We start from the raw sequence: 18,107 nt of genomic DNA on the forward strand, positions 1-18,107 counted from the left end.
TCTACTAAAACTACAAAAAAAAAAAGTTAGCTGGGCATGGTGGCGTGTGCCTGTAATCCCAGCTACTCAGGAGGCTGAGGCAGGAGAATTGCCTGAACCCAGGAGGTGAAGGCTGCGGTGAGCCGAAATCACGCCATTGCACTCCAGCCTGGGTAACAAGAGCGAAACTCCGTCTCAAAAAAAAAAAAAGATTTAAAAAATTTGTTAGAACATGTCCATTTTCTCAGTAAAATATATGCTGTATGCCTGCTATATGCAGAAGTCACTCCTGCTGTTCTCCAACCCACTATGTATTCTAAACCAAATCTGATACGGCTTGAGACACTTAAAAAAAAACAATGACAAAAACAGATTGGCATATATATATTTTATTTTACTTTATTAAATCATTCTTTAAGGGACAAACAAGTCAAGTAGGCTATAGTGAAGAAATCTTATTTTGGAGAGTTAAGAAACCACTATGATACTTCCAGGTATTATCTTCAGTGATGCTTCTTATCTTTATTCAGGGACTCCAGGTAATATTCAGCTCCTACAGCTACCACAAATGCAGCAAATCCCCATTTGAATCCTTTAAAGAATACATCAAAAAAGGTAACCTTTTGTGCAAAGCCACCCATGTATCTCCAAGCTTCATTGCTAGAAAAAACAAAAGGGAAAAAATTAGAATCATACACAACTTGTGTGTACATACATTGAATGAAATAAATTTAATTTTCATATTTCTAATTGACGTAAATGCTTCCCTACAGAAGATCATTTAAGTGAATCACAATAAGAATCTTTCTGTGGCCTAGGATAATTAAGTATATGCCCAAGTTTCACATGTAAAATAGAAGAATAAACACTTGATGATTTCATAGTCACATGCCTCAGGATTTTACAGAACCATCAAATGCAACTCACTTCAGCCTGTCACAGGTCAGACGGATTCTGCCCACAGTAGTCATTACAACATCACTGAAAGATGAAGTTACAGACTTGGGTATTAATCTTTGCTATGCCACTTATATTAGATTCACAATATTGTAGGCTAGGCAAGACACTTAACTGTCATGGTCTACTTCCTGTTCTATTCCATGATGATGATTATCTACTTTTTAATATCATTAAGAGTAAACAGGCTCATGCATGATATACTTTGGCAGAAGAGCATGGAGTATGTAACACTTGACATTATTGTTACTATTCAAAAGGATCTCAGCTTCTCCCTACCATAGCAGCCTGAATTTTAGAAGACTGACATCCTGCTCTGATAAAGACAGCCAGTGAAAACATCAGGTTATGAAAAACAAAAACCATTTAACTATAAAAATATGACTTAGGAAATACGAGAGCTAATTAAATCTAATTGAGATACCAAAGCCAGACAAAGATGTTAGAAGAAAAACAGCTACAGAATAATATTCCTCATGAACATAGATACAAGTATTACTATTATTATTTTTAAGACAGTCTTGCCCTGTTGCCCAGGCTGAAGTGCAATGGCGTGATCTTGGGTCACTGTAACCTTCACGTCCCGAGATCAGTTCTCCTGCCTCAGCCTCCCAAGTAGCTGGGATTACAGGCACCTGCCACCACGTCTGGCTAATTTTTTATATCTTTAGTAGAGATAAGGTTTCACCATGTTGGCCAGGCTGGTCTTGAACTCCTGACCTCAAGTGTCCAACCACCTCAACCTCTCAAAAAGCTGAAATTACAGGTGTGAGCCCCTGTGCCCAGCCCCTAAATTGATGTGAATTTGATTCAGTGTGGATGTGAAACAGATTCCCATTGTGAATCTACTTGAAACAGATTCAATGTAATCCCAATTAAAATCCAAGCAGGTTTTTTATAGAAATGAACAGGCTTATTCCAAAGTTTATATGTAAATGTAAAAGACCTAGAATAGCTAAAATAATATTTTTAAAGTTGGAGATCTCGTACTACCTGATTTAAAGACAGTGTGGTATTGGCATAAGGGTGGACATATTAATGAGGGTAACAGAATAGAGTCCAGAAATAGATCCTATAGATACAGTCAATTGATTTTTTTAATTTTCTTGAGACAATGTCTCTCTCTATTGCCCAGGCTGGAGTGGAGTGGGCAGATCTTGGCTCACTGCCATGTGGACATCCTGGGCTCAAGTGATCCACCCACCTCAGCCTCCTGAGTAGCTGGGACTACATGTGTGTACTACATCTGGCAATTCTTAAAAATTTCTTGTAGTGACAAAATCTCCCTATATTGCTCAGGCGGGTTTTGAAATCCTAGGCTCAAGCGATCCACCCGCCTTGGACTCCCAAAGTGCTAGAATTATAGGCATGAGCCACCACGCCCACTGAGTGTCAAAAATCACTCAATGAGCCGGGCGCGGTGGCTCAAGCCTGTAATCCCAGCACTTTGGGAGGCCAAGGCGGGTGGATCACGAGGTCAAGAGATCGAGACCATCCTGGTCAACATGGTGAAACCCCGTCTCTACTAAAAATACAAAAAATTAGCTGGGCATGGTGGCACGTGCCTGTAATCCCAGCTACTCAGGAGGCTGAGGCAGGAGAATTGCCTGAACCCGGGAGGCGGAGGTTGCGGTGAGCCGAGATCGCGCCATTGCACTCCAGCCTGGGTAACAAAAGCGAAACTCCGTCTCAAAAAAAAAAAAAAAAAAAAAAAAAAAATCACTCAATGGATTTTTGACAACATTAAGCTAATTCAATAGGGGAAAGATAATCTTTTAATAAATAGTATAGTGCTGGAGTAACTGGATGCACATATGTAAAAATACTAACCATCATCCTTACTTCATATGACATGAAAATGAACTCAAAATAGATCACAGAAATGTAAGAAGATCTATAAAATCTTCTAAAAGAAAGCACAGAAGATAATCTTAGGTTGCAAAAAGCAAAAATTGTAAAAGAAAAAAATTGCGTGAATTCATCAAAATTTTAAACTCTCTGAAAGACATTATTAAGAATATCAAAAGATAAGCCACATTGTGGGAAAAAACATTTGCAAACTTTAAAAAAATTTTTTAAAAATCCTTGCACAGGGCCATACTAACTTCTTTGTATTACAATTGTAGTATATGTGTTGCTGAAGCAAGCACCACGAAGCTTTTATCTGATAAAGGACTTATACTTAAAACAGGTGAATTTTACTATATATAAATGATACCACAATAAAGTTTATTTTACAACTTTAATGTGGCTGGGCATAGTGGCTCACACCTGTCATTGTAACACTTTGGGAGACCAAGGTGGGCAGATCGCTTCAGCTCAGGAGTTCGAGATCAGCTTGGGCAACATGGCAAAACCCTGTCTCTACTAAAAATACAAATATTAGCTGGGCATGGTGGCCCATGACAATAGTCCCAGCTACTTGGGAGAGTGGGAGCATCACTTGAGCCTAGGAGATGGAGGTTGCTGTGAGGACACCACTGAACTCCACTCTGGGTGTAAGAGTGAGACCCTGTCTCAAAACAAATAAAAAACTTTAATGTAAAAAGCCATTTTTCGTGATTCTCTAAGGAGAATACATTGAAAAGGAACAGAGACACTTGATTCCCTAGGATACATTCTATCTAAATTACTTAATTCATCTTACCGGCCCCATGGATCCCTTAGCCCTTTTGCAGCCAGCCTCTTCTGGACAGTTTCTAATGGTGTCCCTTCTATCTTCCATTGTCTATAATCTGGAAGTTCCATTTTACCATGTCCATGTTCATGTCCATGTCCATGTGCCATGTCTATAAGGAAAATAAGGGCACATATAAGAAACATGCAAATTGTAGATATCAAATACCCAAATTTATTGTTCATGTTTTCAGGTGAAACAATTTATATATATACACACACATATATATACATATATATATATAATTTTTTAAAAAAAAAACAGCCAATATAAATAATTAAAAATTTTAGTTAAAAGATTCTATAAAAGTGTCTTATTCCACAGCCAAGTTCACAGGAAATACACATATACAAAATATAAAAAAGAAAAATAATTGGCAATCCTGCCACTCAGAGATAACCACTTACTATCTGGTTCTTTCTTCATTATAATAATAGTAAACATTTATTGAGTCCTATGTGCCAGGTGTACTATGCTAAAATGTTTTACATATATTAACTCCATTACTTCTAAAACAACTCTTTGAACTTAAATTATGAGTATCCCCATTTTACAGATGAGGAAAATGAGACTCCAAGCAGTTAAGTAACTTTCCAAAGGTAACAAAAATGGTAAATGGTACAGCTGAGATTTGAACCTTGCAGTTTGGTTTCAGAACCCTGCTCCTAACTTCAAAGCAATATTGTTTTCCTTTTGAGTCTTTTCATAATGCACAAATATATATAACAAAAAGGTTATACATACTGTTTTAAAAAAATTTTCTTTAGATGATTCTTTTAAAATGCTGTAATGCTTTTAATTACATATGATTACATGAAAGTTTTCTCTAAAAAGGCAGATAGTAAATATTTTAGGCTTTGTGGGCAAAAGAGGTAAAATCGAGGCAATTATGTAGGTACATATATAGGGAGAGAAAACACACTTCCACAAATACCTTATTGATAAAATTCAAAATATAATAAATAACTGAGTACATTTTTTTATTTATTTATACAGGTCTACTGAAGAAAAAATGGAATTCCCTTTTTGGGGGTAACACTTTGCTTAATTGGGGCTCAAAGTTAGTGATCTTTAGTATCAAAGTGATTACAAATGTTCATTTGTAAAAACCATTCTTAGCTCATGTACCTTACAAAAATTGGCAGTGGGCTGGATTTGGTCCACAGACTGAAGTTTGCCGATCCCTGAACTGGGCCAACAGAGACCTTAGGACTCCTTATAAATTTGTTTCCTTAAATAAAATATGTCCTCAATAATTATATAAATACTTCAGTTTTACTAGTGTTATTTTAATATATAATATAAAAATAATACCAGCTCAGTTCCCAATTAAATTGCTAATTCAAATTAAGGGGTATGGATTAATTGTACTATACTATAATTTGTATAAGGTTAGCAGTAGAAATTCTTTAATTTTTATTTTTCTGAATTCTAATTACTTGGCAAGGAGTAGCAATTCTATAATCACTGCTTTTCCAGAAGTAAAACCAAGTAATTATTACCATTATGTCCTTATTTATAACTATTAACAGGTCCAATAATACGGTAGGATTTTTTCTGAGATGGAGTCTCACTATCATCCAGGCTGGAATGTAGTGGCACCATCTCAGCTCACTGCAACCTCCACCTCCCAGGTTCATATGATTGTCCTGCCTCAGGCTCCCAAGTAGCTGGGATTACAAGTGCCTGTCACCATGCCTGGCTCATTTTTTTTGTATATTTTAGTAGAAACAGGGTTTCACCATATTGGCCAGAGTGCTCTTGAACTCCTGACTTCAAGTGATCTGCCCGCCTTGGCCTCCCAAAGTGTTGGGATTATAGGCGTGAGCCACCATGCCTGGCCTGGTAGGATTTCTTACATAGGATCTTAGAGAGAGGTAATTATTAGATAGTGTATATTTAAGACACATCATTGGGAGGCCGAGGCATGAGAATCGTTTGAACCCAGGAGGCAGAGGTTGCAGTGAGCTGAGATGGAGCCACTGCACTCCAGCCTGGGCGACAGAGCGAGACTCTGTCTCAAAAAATTAACAATAGTTCCAAGATATGAGGAAAAAAATTGTACATACTAACTCTGAAAAACTAACCAACACTTAATACTTGTAAACATGTTAAGATACTAAAAAATATTATGTTGGCTAGGCGCGGTGGCTCACCCCTGTAATGCTAGCACTTTGGGGGGCTGAGGCAGGTGGCTCATCTGAGGGTAGGAGTTCAAGACCAGCCTGGCCAACATGGCAAATCCCTGTCTCTACTAAAAAATGCAAAAATTAGGCCGGGCATGGTGGTTCATGCCTGTAATCCCAGCACTCTGGGAGGCCGAGGCGGGCGGATCACGAGGTCAGGAGTTCAAGACCAGACTGGCCAACATGGTGAAACCCCGTCTCTATTAAAAAAATACAAAAATTAGCTGGGCATGGTGGCTTGTGCCTGTAATCTCAGCTACTTGGGAGGCTGAGGTAGGAGAATTGCTTGAACCAGGGAGGTGGAGGCTACAGTGAGCCAAGATCGTGACACTGCACTCCAGCCTGGGCTACAGAGTGAGACTCCATCTCAAAAAAAAAAAAAATTAGCTGAGTGTGGTGGTGTGCGCCTGTAATCCCAGCTACTTGGGAGGCTGAGGCAGGAGAATCACTTGAACCTGGAAGGCGGAAGTTGCAGTGAGCAGAGATTGCGCCACTGCGCTCCAGCCTGGGCAACAGAGCAAGGCTCTGTCTCAAACAACAACAATAATATTATGTTGATGATTTTCACATTTAATTATGTGTGTGTGTATATATATATATATATTTTTTTTTTTAAAAATAGAGGGTCTTGCTCTGGATCTAGCAGCTCACAGCAGCACTGCAGCCTCAAACTCTTGGGCTTAAGTGAGTCTCCTGTCTCAGCCTCCAGAGTAGCTAGGACTACAGGAGTGTGCACCATGCCCAGCTAATTTTTAAATGTTTTATAGAGATGGAACCTCCCTATGTTGCCCAGACTGATCTTAAACTCCCAGCCTCAAGTGATCCTCGATCCTCTGGCATAGGTCTCCGAAAATGCTGGTATTATGGGGGGATTACAACCACGCCCAGGAGGATTTTCACATTTAAATGAGAGTGAAAACCAATACTCTCATACACAAGTTAAAACTACAACACAACTCTGAATGAAACATTTAACCCATTATTACTTCACAGATTCAATAAAACGAAGGCAAAAATTATGGTGTCAGATTTCAGACTGACTTTTGAGACTAAATACATTTATTACAAAAGAAGATCATTACAAGCGTTTATTTAGAATGATAATAAGGGCTGGGCATGGTGGCTCACGCCTGTAATCCCAGCACTTTGGGAGGCTGAGGCCAGCGGATCATGAGGTCAAGTTCCAGCCTGATCAATAGAGTGAAACCCTGTCTCTTCTAAAAATACAAAAAAAATTAGCCGGGCATGGTGGTGGGCACCTGTAATCCCAGCTAATTGGGAGGCTAAGGCAGGAGAATTGCTTGAACCCAGGAGGCGGAGATTGCAGTAAGCAGAGATCACGCCACTGCGCTCCGGTCTGGGTTACAGTGCGAGATTCCATCTCAAGAAAAAAAAAAAAAAGAATGATAATGTCTTGGCTTCTGCATACCATGTTTTCAAAAAATCTTTTTTAAACTAAGGCTTCATTTTAAAAATGCTTAAAGAGATTACAAGACAAACCCTTATTCTGGCAAATGTCAATTCTAGAATATTAACTTGAGTATCAATGTATTTGGAAGAGAGTATAAAACAAAGGGTCAAGAATTTTAATAAAATGGTTTTTGAAAATAAATCAAAACATTACCATGGGATAAAGACTATATTGAAGTTACAATACTACTGTGCTCAAACTATTAAGTAATTTGAAAGATAAATCTTTGAAAGAAAATATGAAAGTATACATACCCTCATTTCTCCTAAACAAATTTATTTAAATAAATTCAATGTGTTTTCTCTTTTAACTATTTCAGAAGTATTCTTTTTTATAGGAATTTACATATAAGATTTAAATTTCTTTTCAAAAAGAGCAGAAAGTTGACAACATTATCTGTAGAAAACCTTTCATTTTCTTTTTTCTTTTTCTTGTTTTCAGAGACAGGATCTTCTCTTCCTATGCTGCCCAGGCTGGTATTGAACTCCTGGCCTCAAGCATTCCTCCCACCTTGGCCTCTTAAAATACTGGGATTACAGGCATGAGCAATGGCACCTGCCCCATTTTTCTTTTTAAACTTTCTTCTATTTCCAAATAGCCATAAGTCAAACAATGATATCCTGATCATGTAAAGGAAGAGTTTGAAATTCTCCTGCTTTGCATTAGTGAAAGTAAAATCCAAGGCAAACTGCTTAATTTCCCTGAACTTCAGTTTCTTCATGTAACATGAGGATAACCTGCCTTGCAAGATTGTGAGAATGAAAAAGCACATTGTGATATGCCTTCTACTTTCACACCTTAGTGATGAGAATGTAACTTAGCACAACCATTCTGAAAAACTGGCTTCACCTCGAAAAGCTGAACATGGGCAGGTGCAGTGGCTCATGCCTATAATCCCAGCACTTTGGGAAGCTGAGGCAGGCAGCTCATTTGAAGTCAGGAGATTTGAGACCAGCCTGGCCAACATGGTGAAACCTCATCTCTACTAAAAAATACAAAAGTTAGCCAGGTGCGGTGGCACACACCTGTAGTCCCAGCTATTCAGGAGGCTGAGGGAGGAGAATTGCTTGAACCCAGGAGGTGGAGGTTGCAGTGAGCCGAGATCATGCCACCATACACCAGCCTGGGTGACAGTGAGACTCCATCTCAAAAGAATATATATATATAAAGAAAATCTGAACATATGAATATCTGATTCTAGATAAACACTGTCCAATGTGGTAGCCACTAGCACTTGAAATGTGGATGGTGCAATTGGGAAAAGGGAATTTAAATTTAATTTCAATCAATTTAATCTCAAAACAGATTATCGAATCATTATTAGAAAATATTAAAGTGTCCATGGAGCCCAGATGTGCTGGCTTATGCCTGTAATCCCAGCACACTGGGAAGCTGAAGCAGGTGAAACACCTAAGGTCACGAGTTCAAGAAAAGCTTGACCAACATGGCAAAACCCCATCTTTACTAAAAATACAAAAATTAGCTGGTTGTGAAGGTGCAGGCCTGCAGTCCCAGCTACTGGTGAGACTGACACCGGAGAATTGCTTGAACTTAAGAGATGAAGATTGCAGTGAGCCGAGATCATGCTACTGCACTCCAGCCTGAGCAACAGAGCGAGACTCTGTCTCAAAAAAAAAAAAAAAAAAAAAAAAGGTGTCTTTGGGACAATTTGGATATGTGAATCTACTTTATCAACTGTAAATCTTATAAACATATCACAGATCAAAGGTTTATATTTATGGAATATAAAAAATATTTAAAATATTTTCTTAGAGACATCAAGACTCTTGTCTTAACAAAATAAAAAAAGGAAATGTTTTTAAAATAATCTTTATAGCCACATTGTTTATTCTGTCAACTGTAAACAACCGAAATGTCCAACAATAGAACGGATTATGGTGTAGTCACACTATAGGATATTATACAACAAAAAACTACATGCAAAAGTATGAGTAAGTCTCCACAAATATAATAATGAGCAAAGGGTGAGTCAGAAAAAAATACACATGCACTCTGATCCCATTTATGTAAATTGAAAAGCCTAACAATTCATCTTTTAGGAATGCATCATAGATGGAAAAATTAAAGTAAAACAAGGGAGTACTAAGCACATGTCAGGATAATGGTTACCTCTTCGTGGAGGAGATGGAATCACAGAAACATACAGGGAGCTTCTAAGGCAGTGTTTTTCAAACAATTTTTAATTACTGTCTCTGTAAGGAACCTTTTAAGACATTTTATTCCTCATCACACTTCCATCCAATGAAAATTTAACACTAAGTATATACTGTATATCTGTTTATATACTGTGGCCATTTGGAGTGACACAAATCATTGTAGTAACTAAGATTCCTACCCCAGCCCCACCAATTTTCACCCCCTTGAAATGCAAAATCACCCCTGTTAAGAATGCATGTTCTAAGTTATTGGCAATGTTTTGTTTTGTAACCTAAGGTGTGGTTACAGGAGTGTCTGCCTGTTAGTTATAATTTTTTTTTTTTTTTTTTTTTTTTGAGACAGAGTTTCACTCATGTTACCCAGGCTAGAGTGCAATGGCGCAATCTCGGCTCACCGCAACCTCCGCCTCCTGGGTTCAGGCAATTCTCCTGCCTCAGCCTCCTGAGTAGCTGGGATTACAGGCACGCACCACCATGCCCAGCTAATTTTTTGTATTTTTAGTAGAGACGGGGTTTCACCATGTTGACCAGGACGGTCTCGATCTCTTGACCTCGTGATCCACCCGCCTCGGCCTCCCAAAGTGCTGGGATTACAGGCTTGAGCCACCGCGCCCGGCTAATTTTTTTAAATGTATGTTTTATACACACTTCTGTATGTATACTTGACAATAAAAGATAAAATTAGAAAAAGTGACTTATATTGTGAAGACTGAAAATAAGTGGTTATTTCCATTTCAGAGCAGCTCAAATAATAACAGTAAGGAGATTAGTTAAATAAAGAAAACACATGCAACCAAAAATTTTAAAAGCCATCTACCTGTGTCTGAAGTGAATCTAAAAGTCTGATGAAGATCAACCTCCACTTAAGGAAGCTGGCTCTAGTACAGAAAAAGAGCTGGTATCCTTTCCCTAAGAAATAAGATAACGTCACTTCCACTACATGCAATTTGAGTTTACCAAAGACTATCACGTATATATTCTAATTTCCTCTTATTTAAAAAACTCTGAATATTATATGAATATTAGAAAATAAAAAACAGTGATGCTGTTCTTCTGCCTTTGTTCGATCCAAAGGCAAACAAAGACAAACCAAAAGTTGGGGGGATTTTACGCGTGGCAGAGGCGGGAAAAGGCACCTGGATTTAACAACTACAGTAATGGTCATGGAATCCTCCAACCACCTCTCCCTACCCCAATGCTAAACTAGGACTTCATCAGTTCTCTACCGCTAATTCGTCGACCTCCCTCCCTCCCATCCTTCTCCAGTTAGTCTCTCACTTTCTGCACTCCCCAGAATAAAGTCTAGCTCTTAATCCTAAATCAAGAGGTCTCCCACCAACTCCCCAATTTACCTGACGGCAAACTGACCTCTCAGGACACTCAACTGTGCAACCGGAGCCAACCGGAAGCGGAGGTTGTCACCGCGAGTCTCTCACGGCAGGAAAGCGGAGAAGCCGTTTAACGTTCCGATACTGGGTCAGAGATTCCTGAATGAGGTAGAGGTCACATGAGGGAGGCTGGAAGTCGATATTTTCCCCACATATATGCATCCTCAGTCTGACTGAGTTAACAGATATTGCGAAAGAGAGAAGGGCTGGGAAGACAAGATGTTTTCCTTGCTCGGGGAAGGAATCCTTAGACACTGCACACAGCGTAGGGCCTCGGACATGCTGCACCCAATAAGAGAGGCTGTTGAGCGCGTGTTCTCACCCAATGAGAGGGCTGTTTGTTGCGCTGCAGTTGGCAGGCTGCTGCGGGAGGCGGTGGCGGTAGGAAGCCGGAGACAGCAGGGTGACAGGTAGGCGGCGGTGCTGTCTTTGGGGGACGCAAAGCGCTAGATGAAGAGGGTTTTTCTTTTCTTTCGGCCGCGGAAGCTACAGAAGGGAGCTGGCGAGGGTGGTCTAGAAAGGCGGTAGCCAGAGTGTCGGTGGTCCCGGAACCTCTTGTCAACCAGGTAGCATCTTGGGAGGGTCTTGAGGAGGAGAAGGCGGCAGCCGAGGCGGGTGGAACCCGAGCCCTGTGGGGCGACGTGGGGGGCCCACCTAGGGCGTGGGGGCTGCGGTGGCGCTGGCAGAGAAAGAGGAGAGAGGCGGGAGCAAGGCAGTGTGGCGAGGGCTGAAGGGATTCCTTGCACAAAGCCCCAGGCGAGAAAAGGACACGGCACTGCAGACAGCTAAGAGAAATCTCAGTGATTGCTTCTTAGGGCCATTTCCTATTGGTAGGGAGGGGGAGCGGAGAAGAAAAATATTTACTGGTGGTCAGATCCTGAAAACTCATTATAGCTGTACATTATATAATCCTTGGCTGTTATTTACCCAAACAGCTAGGTTGTCCCTCCTAAAAGAGGAGGTCTTGCAACCTATTAATGTGTTAGAACACTTTTTTTGTTGGCTCGAGTGCCTTTTACCTTGACTGGTTCTGTAGGCGAAGGGTGGTAGCATGGAAGATAGAGTAGTCACGAAGAGCTTATCCCAAATATGGACTTGACTTGACAGATACTAGTTGGCGGTGAATGTGGCCAGGTTCATGTTTTGTAGTTCGTGAATTTATTTGTTTTGAGGGACATGGCTGACAACATTTAAAAAAAAATCTTCAGGAAAGTGTAAATCCTTAAAAAATCTACACGAGGAGCTAAGGGCAAGTTGGAAAATGACTAGAAAATTAATTGATGGATCCTACCCCCCCTCGCCCCCCCCCCCCCCTTTTGTGGAAGTTAGGGACTGTGCAAATAAAGTGATGCTCTGAATTTGGGGAAGAACGTCAACTTTTTTTTTTTTTTTGTGAGACGGAGTTTTGCTCTTGTTGCCCAGGCTGGGGTACAATGGCGCAATCTCTGCTCACTGCAAACTCCACATCCTGGGTTCAAGCAATTCTCCTCCCTCAGCCTCCCAAGTACCTGGGATTACAGGCATGTGCCACCACGCCCCGCTAATTTTGTATTTTTGGTAGAGACGGAGTTTCTCCATGTTGTTTAGGCTGGTGTCAAACTCCCGACTTCAGCTGATCGGCCCGCCTTGGCCTCTCGAAGTACTGGGATTACAGGCATAAGTCACCTCACCCGGCCGAAAAAAGTCAACTTTTAAGTAGTTTGTTCTGTAAGCAAGTCTGAAGCTAGTTATCAATTCTTTATTAGGTTTAAAAAGTAGACTCTGAACCTCTCGGACAGAGGCAACATATATTTGTAATGAACTAAATTATCTTATTTTTTTTAAGTTTTATAATTAATTGTTTCCACAGTAGAATGTGTAATTAAAATAGGAGTTCTATTCGGTGTGTGTTATAGAAGGGCAAACGACATAAAAACTTGATTTTATAGCTCATGGAAAAACAATTGTCAGAGAATCACTGGAAAGTAATTTTAAAATAAGCGTTATAAATTGCTAAAACGTAAGGTGTTTGAAATACTGCCTTTAGCTTAAGAAATAAAGTATAATGTAGTATCAGCAGCTCTACAATTTTTCCTAAGCTTATTTCGGTACTGCATGTCAGAAAAACTTTATAAGATGTGACTGTTTTCTGTTAGTGATAATTTATATTCCTATATATAAATCTAAATCAAAATCTGATTTTTTTCTCAAAATTTTAGTTGGAAAAGAGGTATATCATTAAAGTTTGTTTGTTAGAGATGTTCCTAGTATTGAGATATTTGTCAATGCTTTAGATAAAAATTTTAAATTGATGTTTTGTGTTTTGTTCTCTGTCTTTTCTCATTTTCCAAGAATAATGCAGTCTCAGTCACAAAATTTCTGGCTCTATTTTAGGTGCAATTCTGTAGTGTTTTGAGTACCAGTTAACAAATCTTTGCTTTTGTGCATGGGCGTGTGTGTGTGTGTGTGTGTGTGTGTGTGTGTGTGTGTGTGTTTCTGTGTTTCTTCTTATGTAACCAGCCTACTAGAGCTGTCTTAGAGAACTAACGGCTGATTTTGAATGGCCAGTAGGTGTCATTGTAGAATGCAGTAAGTTGAGCATGAGTAGGAAATTACCAAGTAGTTAAAGAAACACTAGTCCAAATTAGCATATAGTAGTGGTTGGATGATAACTTATACATAATAGAAGTTCTCTCTTATGAAACATTTTGGTATTGGAGCTGTTTATAAGGATTTTGAAACAATGATTGTAAAGGAGTTTAATTGTTTGCCCTAAAATAGACCTTGAAAATGTGTTTTTTAGCCCAGCCCTTAAACTATCTTGACATGTGATTCAGATTTAAGTTTATTTGTAATACATTATTTTGACATCATGTAGTATGTTAAGTTCTAGAACGATTGAGATTTTTACCTCTACTGAGCCTTATAGAAAAACCAATGCTACATCATAAAAAAATTAAAATGATAAAATATGGGCAGAAGTTTTGAAACTAGTTACCACAACAGTACTTTGTTATTGTTCTTTTTTTTTCCCCTCAGAGATCCTTATTTACTGTTCTTTTAAAGCCAGAACAGAAGATTTTTTTGTCTGTCATCGTCTGTGGCTTCTTCTTCTTATTATTATTTTATTTCCAGAATTGCTTCTTTTTACATTTTTATCTGGCTAGTAGACTGTGTGCTTTTCTTGGGATGTTGAATTGAACATTTGTCACCGACTAAAATGCAGTGGATTCTGGAGGGAGCCAGTACAGAAAGCTTTGAAAGTTGGTTACATTTGTTCTAAGTACAGCTCCTTACCTTCCCAGCCTTCTGCTGAGCCCTTGTCACTTTGTGGCTCTGCTCCTTAAGCCTGTGATTGATAAAGTGCTTTAAAAAAGTTTGGACCTAATTCTTCATGAAGTTAGAAATAGATACCTCAAAACAATCTAGGAGTTTTTAAAAAGGCATGAACATATCACTTATATCATCTCCACTTCCCGTCAGAATCTTATGGAGTGGGGGAGTGTGAAAGGGGTGGATATATTTTGGAAACAAATTACCTTGATTATTTGGTTCACCACTGGCTTCCATTTCAGAGTCATTGATCTAATTCAAGGCTTTGGCACTTGGGGTATAAGGCAGAAACAGTAGTTTTAGCTTTAGAGAAAGGACTGCCAACTCTACTAAATGTCATGATAAATGACATTAAATGTCTTTTTTTTTTTTTTTCCTGGAGTTTCACTCCTGTTGCCCAGGCTGGCGAGCAATGGTGCAATCTTGGCTTACTGCAACCTCTTCCTCCCAGGTTCAAGTGATTCTCCTGCCTCAGCCTCCCAAGTAGCTGGGGTTACAGGCATGTGCCACCACGCCCAACTAATTTTGTATTTTTTTAGTAGAGACAGGGTTTCTCCCTGTTGGTCAGGTTGATCTCGAACTCCTGACCTCAGGTGATCTGCCTACCCTGGCCTCCCAAAATGCTGGGATTACAGGCATGAGCCACTGTGCCTGGCCTGTCATAGCTAGGGTAGCTTTTCTAGTCAGGAGCTGAAGTTGACAGAAATGAAAATTGTGCTGAATGTTTTGGTTTGGATTAGTTCTTAGTTGGTACTTAGCTGTTTTCCATAAATCAAACTAATTTCTTTCATGATTCAGACCTGTGCTAATTTGTATAGACATTCATGTCCTATTCTCTTACTGTCCCTGAAAGCTATCTAGTTCGAGAATTAAACTAAAATTGAAAAATAAGAGTTGGAGTAGTCCAGGGTCCTTTTCTGATAATGCTATATGATGGATATACGCATTAATCTTTGCATAAACATTCACTCAATAATATATACTAAAAGTTGGTGTTGCAAATGTGTTTACCTTAACTTGGGTCCATTTTAGAAACTTGTAGTTCATGTTTGTGAATTCTAGGCTTTCTGTTTGGGTGTCTGGTGCCATGGAGACAAGTCTGAGAAAAAGTAAATGAGTAGACTTTAATTTTAGAGAAAAGCATAAAAACTCAATAATGTAGTATATTAAGAGGTGTGACTTTGATATTTATAGAATTATAGTACTTTCTAGGTTTGAAATATAACTGCCAAAAAAGTAGTCATAAAATATGGTAAGTGGCCGCAGTTTATTGAATGGCAAAGCATGGGTTACAGAATATCTATTTTGTCCTATTGTAAGGCATGAAATGTGTTAGAAAAAATTTATCTATCACCTTTGTCATTATGGTTACTTAACTATTGATAGTGCTTGAGTCTTTCTTTTTCTGGTGAAAAGGTATTAATATATATATTTAGAATTAGCCAGGTGGACTCAGTTTAGATGATTCCAATTTTGTTGGCAACCTTCAAAGCATCATAATCAAGAGCCAGTCGAACATAGGCCTTCATCGCTTCATCAGGTCTGATCAGGGTCTTGACCTTGGCCTCATCAATGTTATGGAGCGTCTTTACAGCCTATTTGACCTGGTGCTTGTTGGCTTTAACATCCACAATGAACACAAGTATGTTGTTGTCTTCTGTTTTCCTCATGGCAGACTCAGTGGTCAGGAGGAAGTTGATGACACAGTGGACAAGCTTCTTTCTCCTTGTATCCTGCTATCTTACAAGGATATTTGGGCTGCCTCTGGGGCTGCAGTGCCTTGGGCCACCAGGAGTGGGTGACTTGCAGATCTTGTTTTTTTGGGTATGTGGCTGTGGATGCCTTTCAGCACTGCCTTCTTGGCCTTCAAAGCCTTTGCTTTGGCTTCGGCTCCTTCAGCACTATCTTGTGAAAACAGTCTCCCTGATTCTTAATTAATAGAGACTTTTGTTAGCTACTAAGACTTGTCAATAACCTCCTTAAATTCCTTTCCATATACATGTGTATGTGTGTGTATACACATATGTGTATAATATATATGTATACATATATGCATATATATCAAATAATATGTGTATATATATATTTGAACAAGTTTTAAACAGCTAGTTTAACATCTTCCATTAAATTGTTTCTCTTTTTTTTGATAAAAAGTTTGTTTTTCTTAACCCATTATTTTCATGTAATTTGGTCTTTCTAGTCACAGTTTTGTAAGCCACATTGTCTTTTTAGAATATACCAACTGTTGGCAAAAAATTATAGTACTGTAGTATAAAATTTGTCAGTGTACTAAAGTACTCTAAACATCCATCCAGCTGAACTATATGTTGTGTCCTCAAAGAGTAGAATCTCTTTGTTCAGTCTTGCTTCCTATTCTACCCCTCCCATATCAGTAGAAATATCTTATCTTTTATCAGCATTAAATTGAGGCATAGCTGAGACGGCTGTTGTTGTTTTAGAATACAGATTTGTTGCTGGAGTCTCTTTTTTGCCTTATCAGTTAGAAATTGTGTTTGGCTATTGGGAACAGAGATAAGAAATAACCATTGCTTAAAGTAGTTAATTTATCTGGTGTAAAAATTCAAAGGTAGGCAATCTAGGGCCTATATGGCAACTCTGTGGAGTTGTCAAGGGCACAGGCTGCTTCTGTCTTTTTCTTTTGCCATCCTTGTATGTGTCGTCTATTTTCAAGATCACCTAATGGTTGCTGGATCTCCAGCCATCACATTTATGTTGTAGGCAGAAGAAAAGAGGAAGAAAGGCACAGACAAAAGAGCTGTACCCCTCATCTTTAAAAAAAAAATTGTCCAGAACTTCCGACACAATTCTTCCTCTGATCTCATTGACAGAAACATAGTCATTTGGCTATCCCTAGCTACACGTAAGGTTCGGAAATGGCTTTGAACTGAGCATACAGACTAGATCAGTGGGGGTGGAGTGAGGATCTGTGTTGGATGGCAACTAGTAATCTTTGCCATACTTGCTGCTTGTCTTCTATACTGTATCTGCTGCTGACTGCTTAGCAGTGCTGTTAAGTTCATCATTCAATAGATAGGGATTAAGTGCTAACTATGTAGTAGGTCCTATTAAGAACTGGAAATGCAAATGCAAGTGAGACATACTCCCTGCCCCAGAAAAGTTAAGGTTTAATAAGAAGACTACCCTCCTCCCCACCCCCATGTTTTTTTTTTGAGATGGAGTTTTTGCTCTTGTCGCCCAGGCTGGAGTGTGGTGGTGTGATCTTGGCTCACTGCAACTTCCGCCTCCCGTGTTCAAGCAGTTCTCCTGCCTCAGCCTCCCAAGTAGCTGGGATTACAGGCATGTGCCACTATACCTGGCCAATTTTTTTATTTTTAGTAGAGACAGGGTTTCACCATGTTGGCCAGGCTGGTCTTGAACTCCTGACCTCAGGTGATCCACCCGCCTCAGCTTCCCAAAGTGCTGGGATTACAGGTGTGAGCCACCACACCCGCCCAATAAGAGGTTTCTTCAATCTGCACACAGGTTTCTGAGAACAGAAGGTATTGAGTATTATGGGCTGTTGTGACTAATTACCATTATGATTCTGCCCACCCCATCAATTTATGAGGTTTAAGAGGGAGAAGAGGAGAGGACTTCTTTGGAAGGACAGTATTAACAGAAAGAAATAAACGATTCCCTGCTCCTTGAGGGGAAAAGAAAGGGTTTTTTTTTTTTTTTTTGCCTGAAGGCCAAGATAAGGAGGTCCTGAAAGAGTCACTCTCTGTCATAAAGAAGAGAGATTGATGTTTGCTCTCTGTTTGGGTATCTGCCTAGCCACCAGTCTTTCTTATGTGCCCTGTTCTACTAAAGAAGGCATGGTAATGGAATGCCTTATACCAGGGCCAGGCATTCCCATCTATAACTTGGATTCTTGTTTTGAGAGATAAAAGAGATGAATTCTGCATATATCCTTAGGTCATTCCGAACAAGTCAGGAACT

The 18,107-nt window shown here is 39.3% G+C and overlaps 2 protein-coding genes across 13 annotated transcripts in view; one reads left to right on the forward strand and one right to left on the reverse strand.

Moving 5' to 3' along the window:
* Positions 1–352: 352 nt before the first annotated feature.
* Positions 353–11,114, reverse strand: NDUFB3 (NADH:ubiquinone oxidoreductase subunit B3). 4 transcript variants are annotated; one of them, XM_032278701.1, is made up of 4 exons: positions 10,800–11,051; positions 10,265–10,356; positions 3,584–3,725; positions 353–639 (listed from the first exon to the last, which is right to left on the reverse strand). In XM_032278701.1, exons 3-4 carry the CDS (start codon positions 3,721–3,723, stop codon positions 483–485), a joined length of 297 nt encoding a protein of 98 aa, XP_032134592.1. In that variant the 5' UTR covers positions 3,724–3,725; positions 10,265–10,356; positions 10,800–11,051; the 3' UTR covers positions 353–482. The 4 variants fall into 4 exon arrangements, with proteins under 4 accessions (XP_032134592.1, XP_032134594.1, XP_032134593.1 ...); XM_032278703.1 differs by lacking the exon at positions 10,265–10,356 and having other exon boundaries at positions 10,800–11,114; XM_032278702.1 differs by lacking the exons at positions 10,265–10,356; positions 10,800–11,051 and adding an exon at positions 9,401–9,439.
* A 50-nt stretch (positions 11,115–11,164) lies between these two features.
* FAM126B (family with sequence similarity 126 member B) overlaps positions 11,165–18,107 on the forward strand; it is a 76,334-nt gene continuing 69,391 nt past the window's right edge. For 3 of the 9 annotated variants that reach the window (XM_032278692.1, XM_032278693.1, XM_032278694.1), the window contains exon 1: positions 11,252–11,401. The gene's annotated coding sequence lies outside the window, so the exon portion shown is untranslated. Of the gene's footprint in view, positions 11,402–18,107 lie in introns of all 9 variants that reach the window. The other 6 variants (XM_032278698.1, XM_032278688.1, XM_032278697.1 and 3 more) reach the window with 5 other exon arrangements.

This window comes from Sapajus apella, unplaced genomic scaffold (assembly GCF_009761245.1).
Source record: "Sapajus apella isolate SASKATOON/1434 unplaced genomic scaffold, GSC_monkey_1.0 scaffold10, whole genome shotgun sequence".
In the NCBI taxonomy this organism is placed as follows: Eukaryota; Metazoa; Chordata; class Mammalia; order Primates; family Cebidae; genus Sapajus; species Sapajus apella.

Coding starts and splice junctions, on each gene's coding strand:
- NDUFB3 (XM_032278703.1), bottom strand. CDS start 3,723: ATGGCACATGGACATGGACATGAACATGGACATGGTAAAATGGAACTT. Junction 640..3,583: donor CTAAGGGATCCATGGGGCCG/GTAAGATGAATT, acceptor TGTTTTTTCTAG/CAATGAAGCTTGGAGATACA.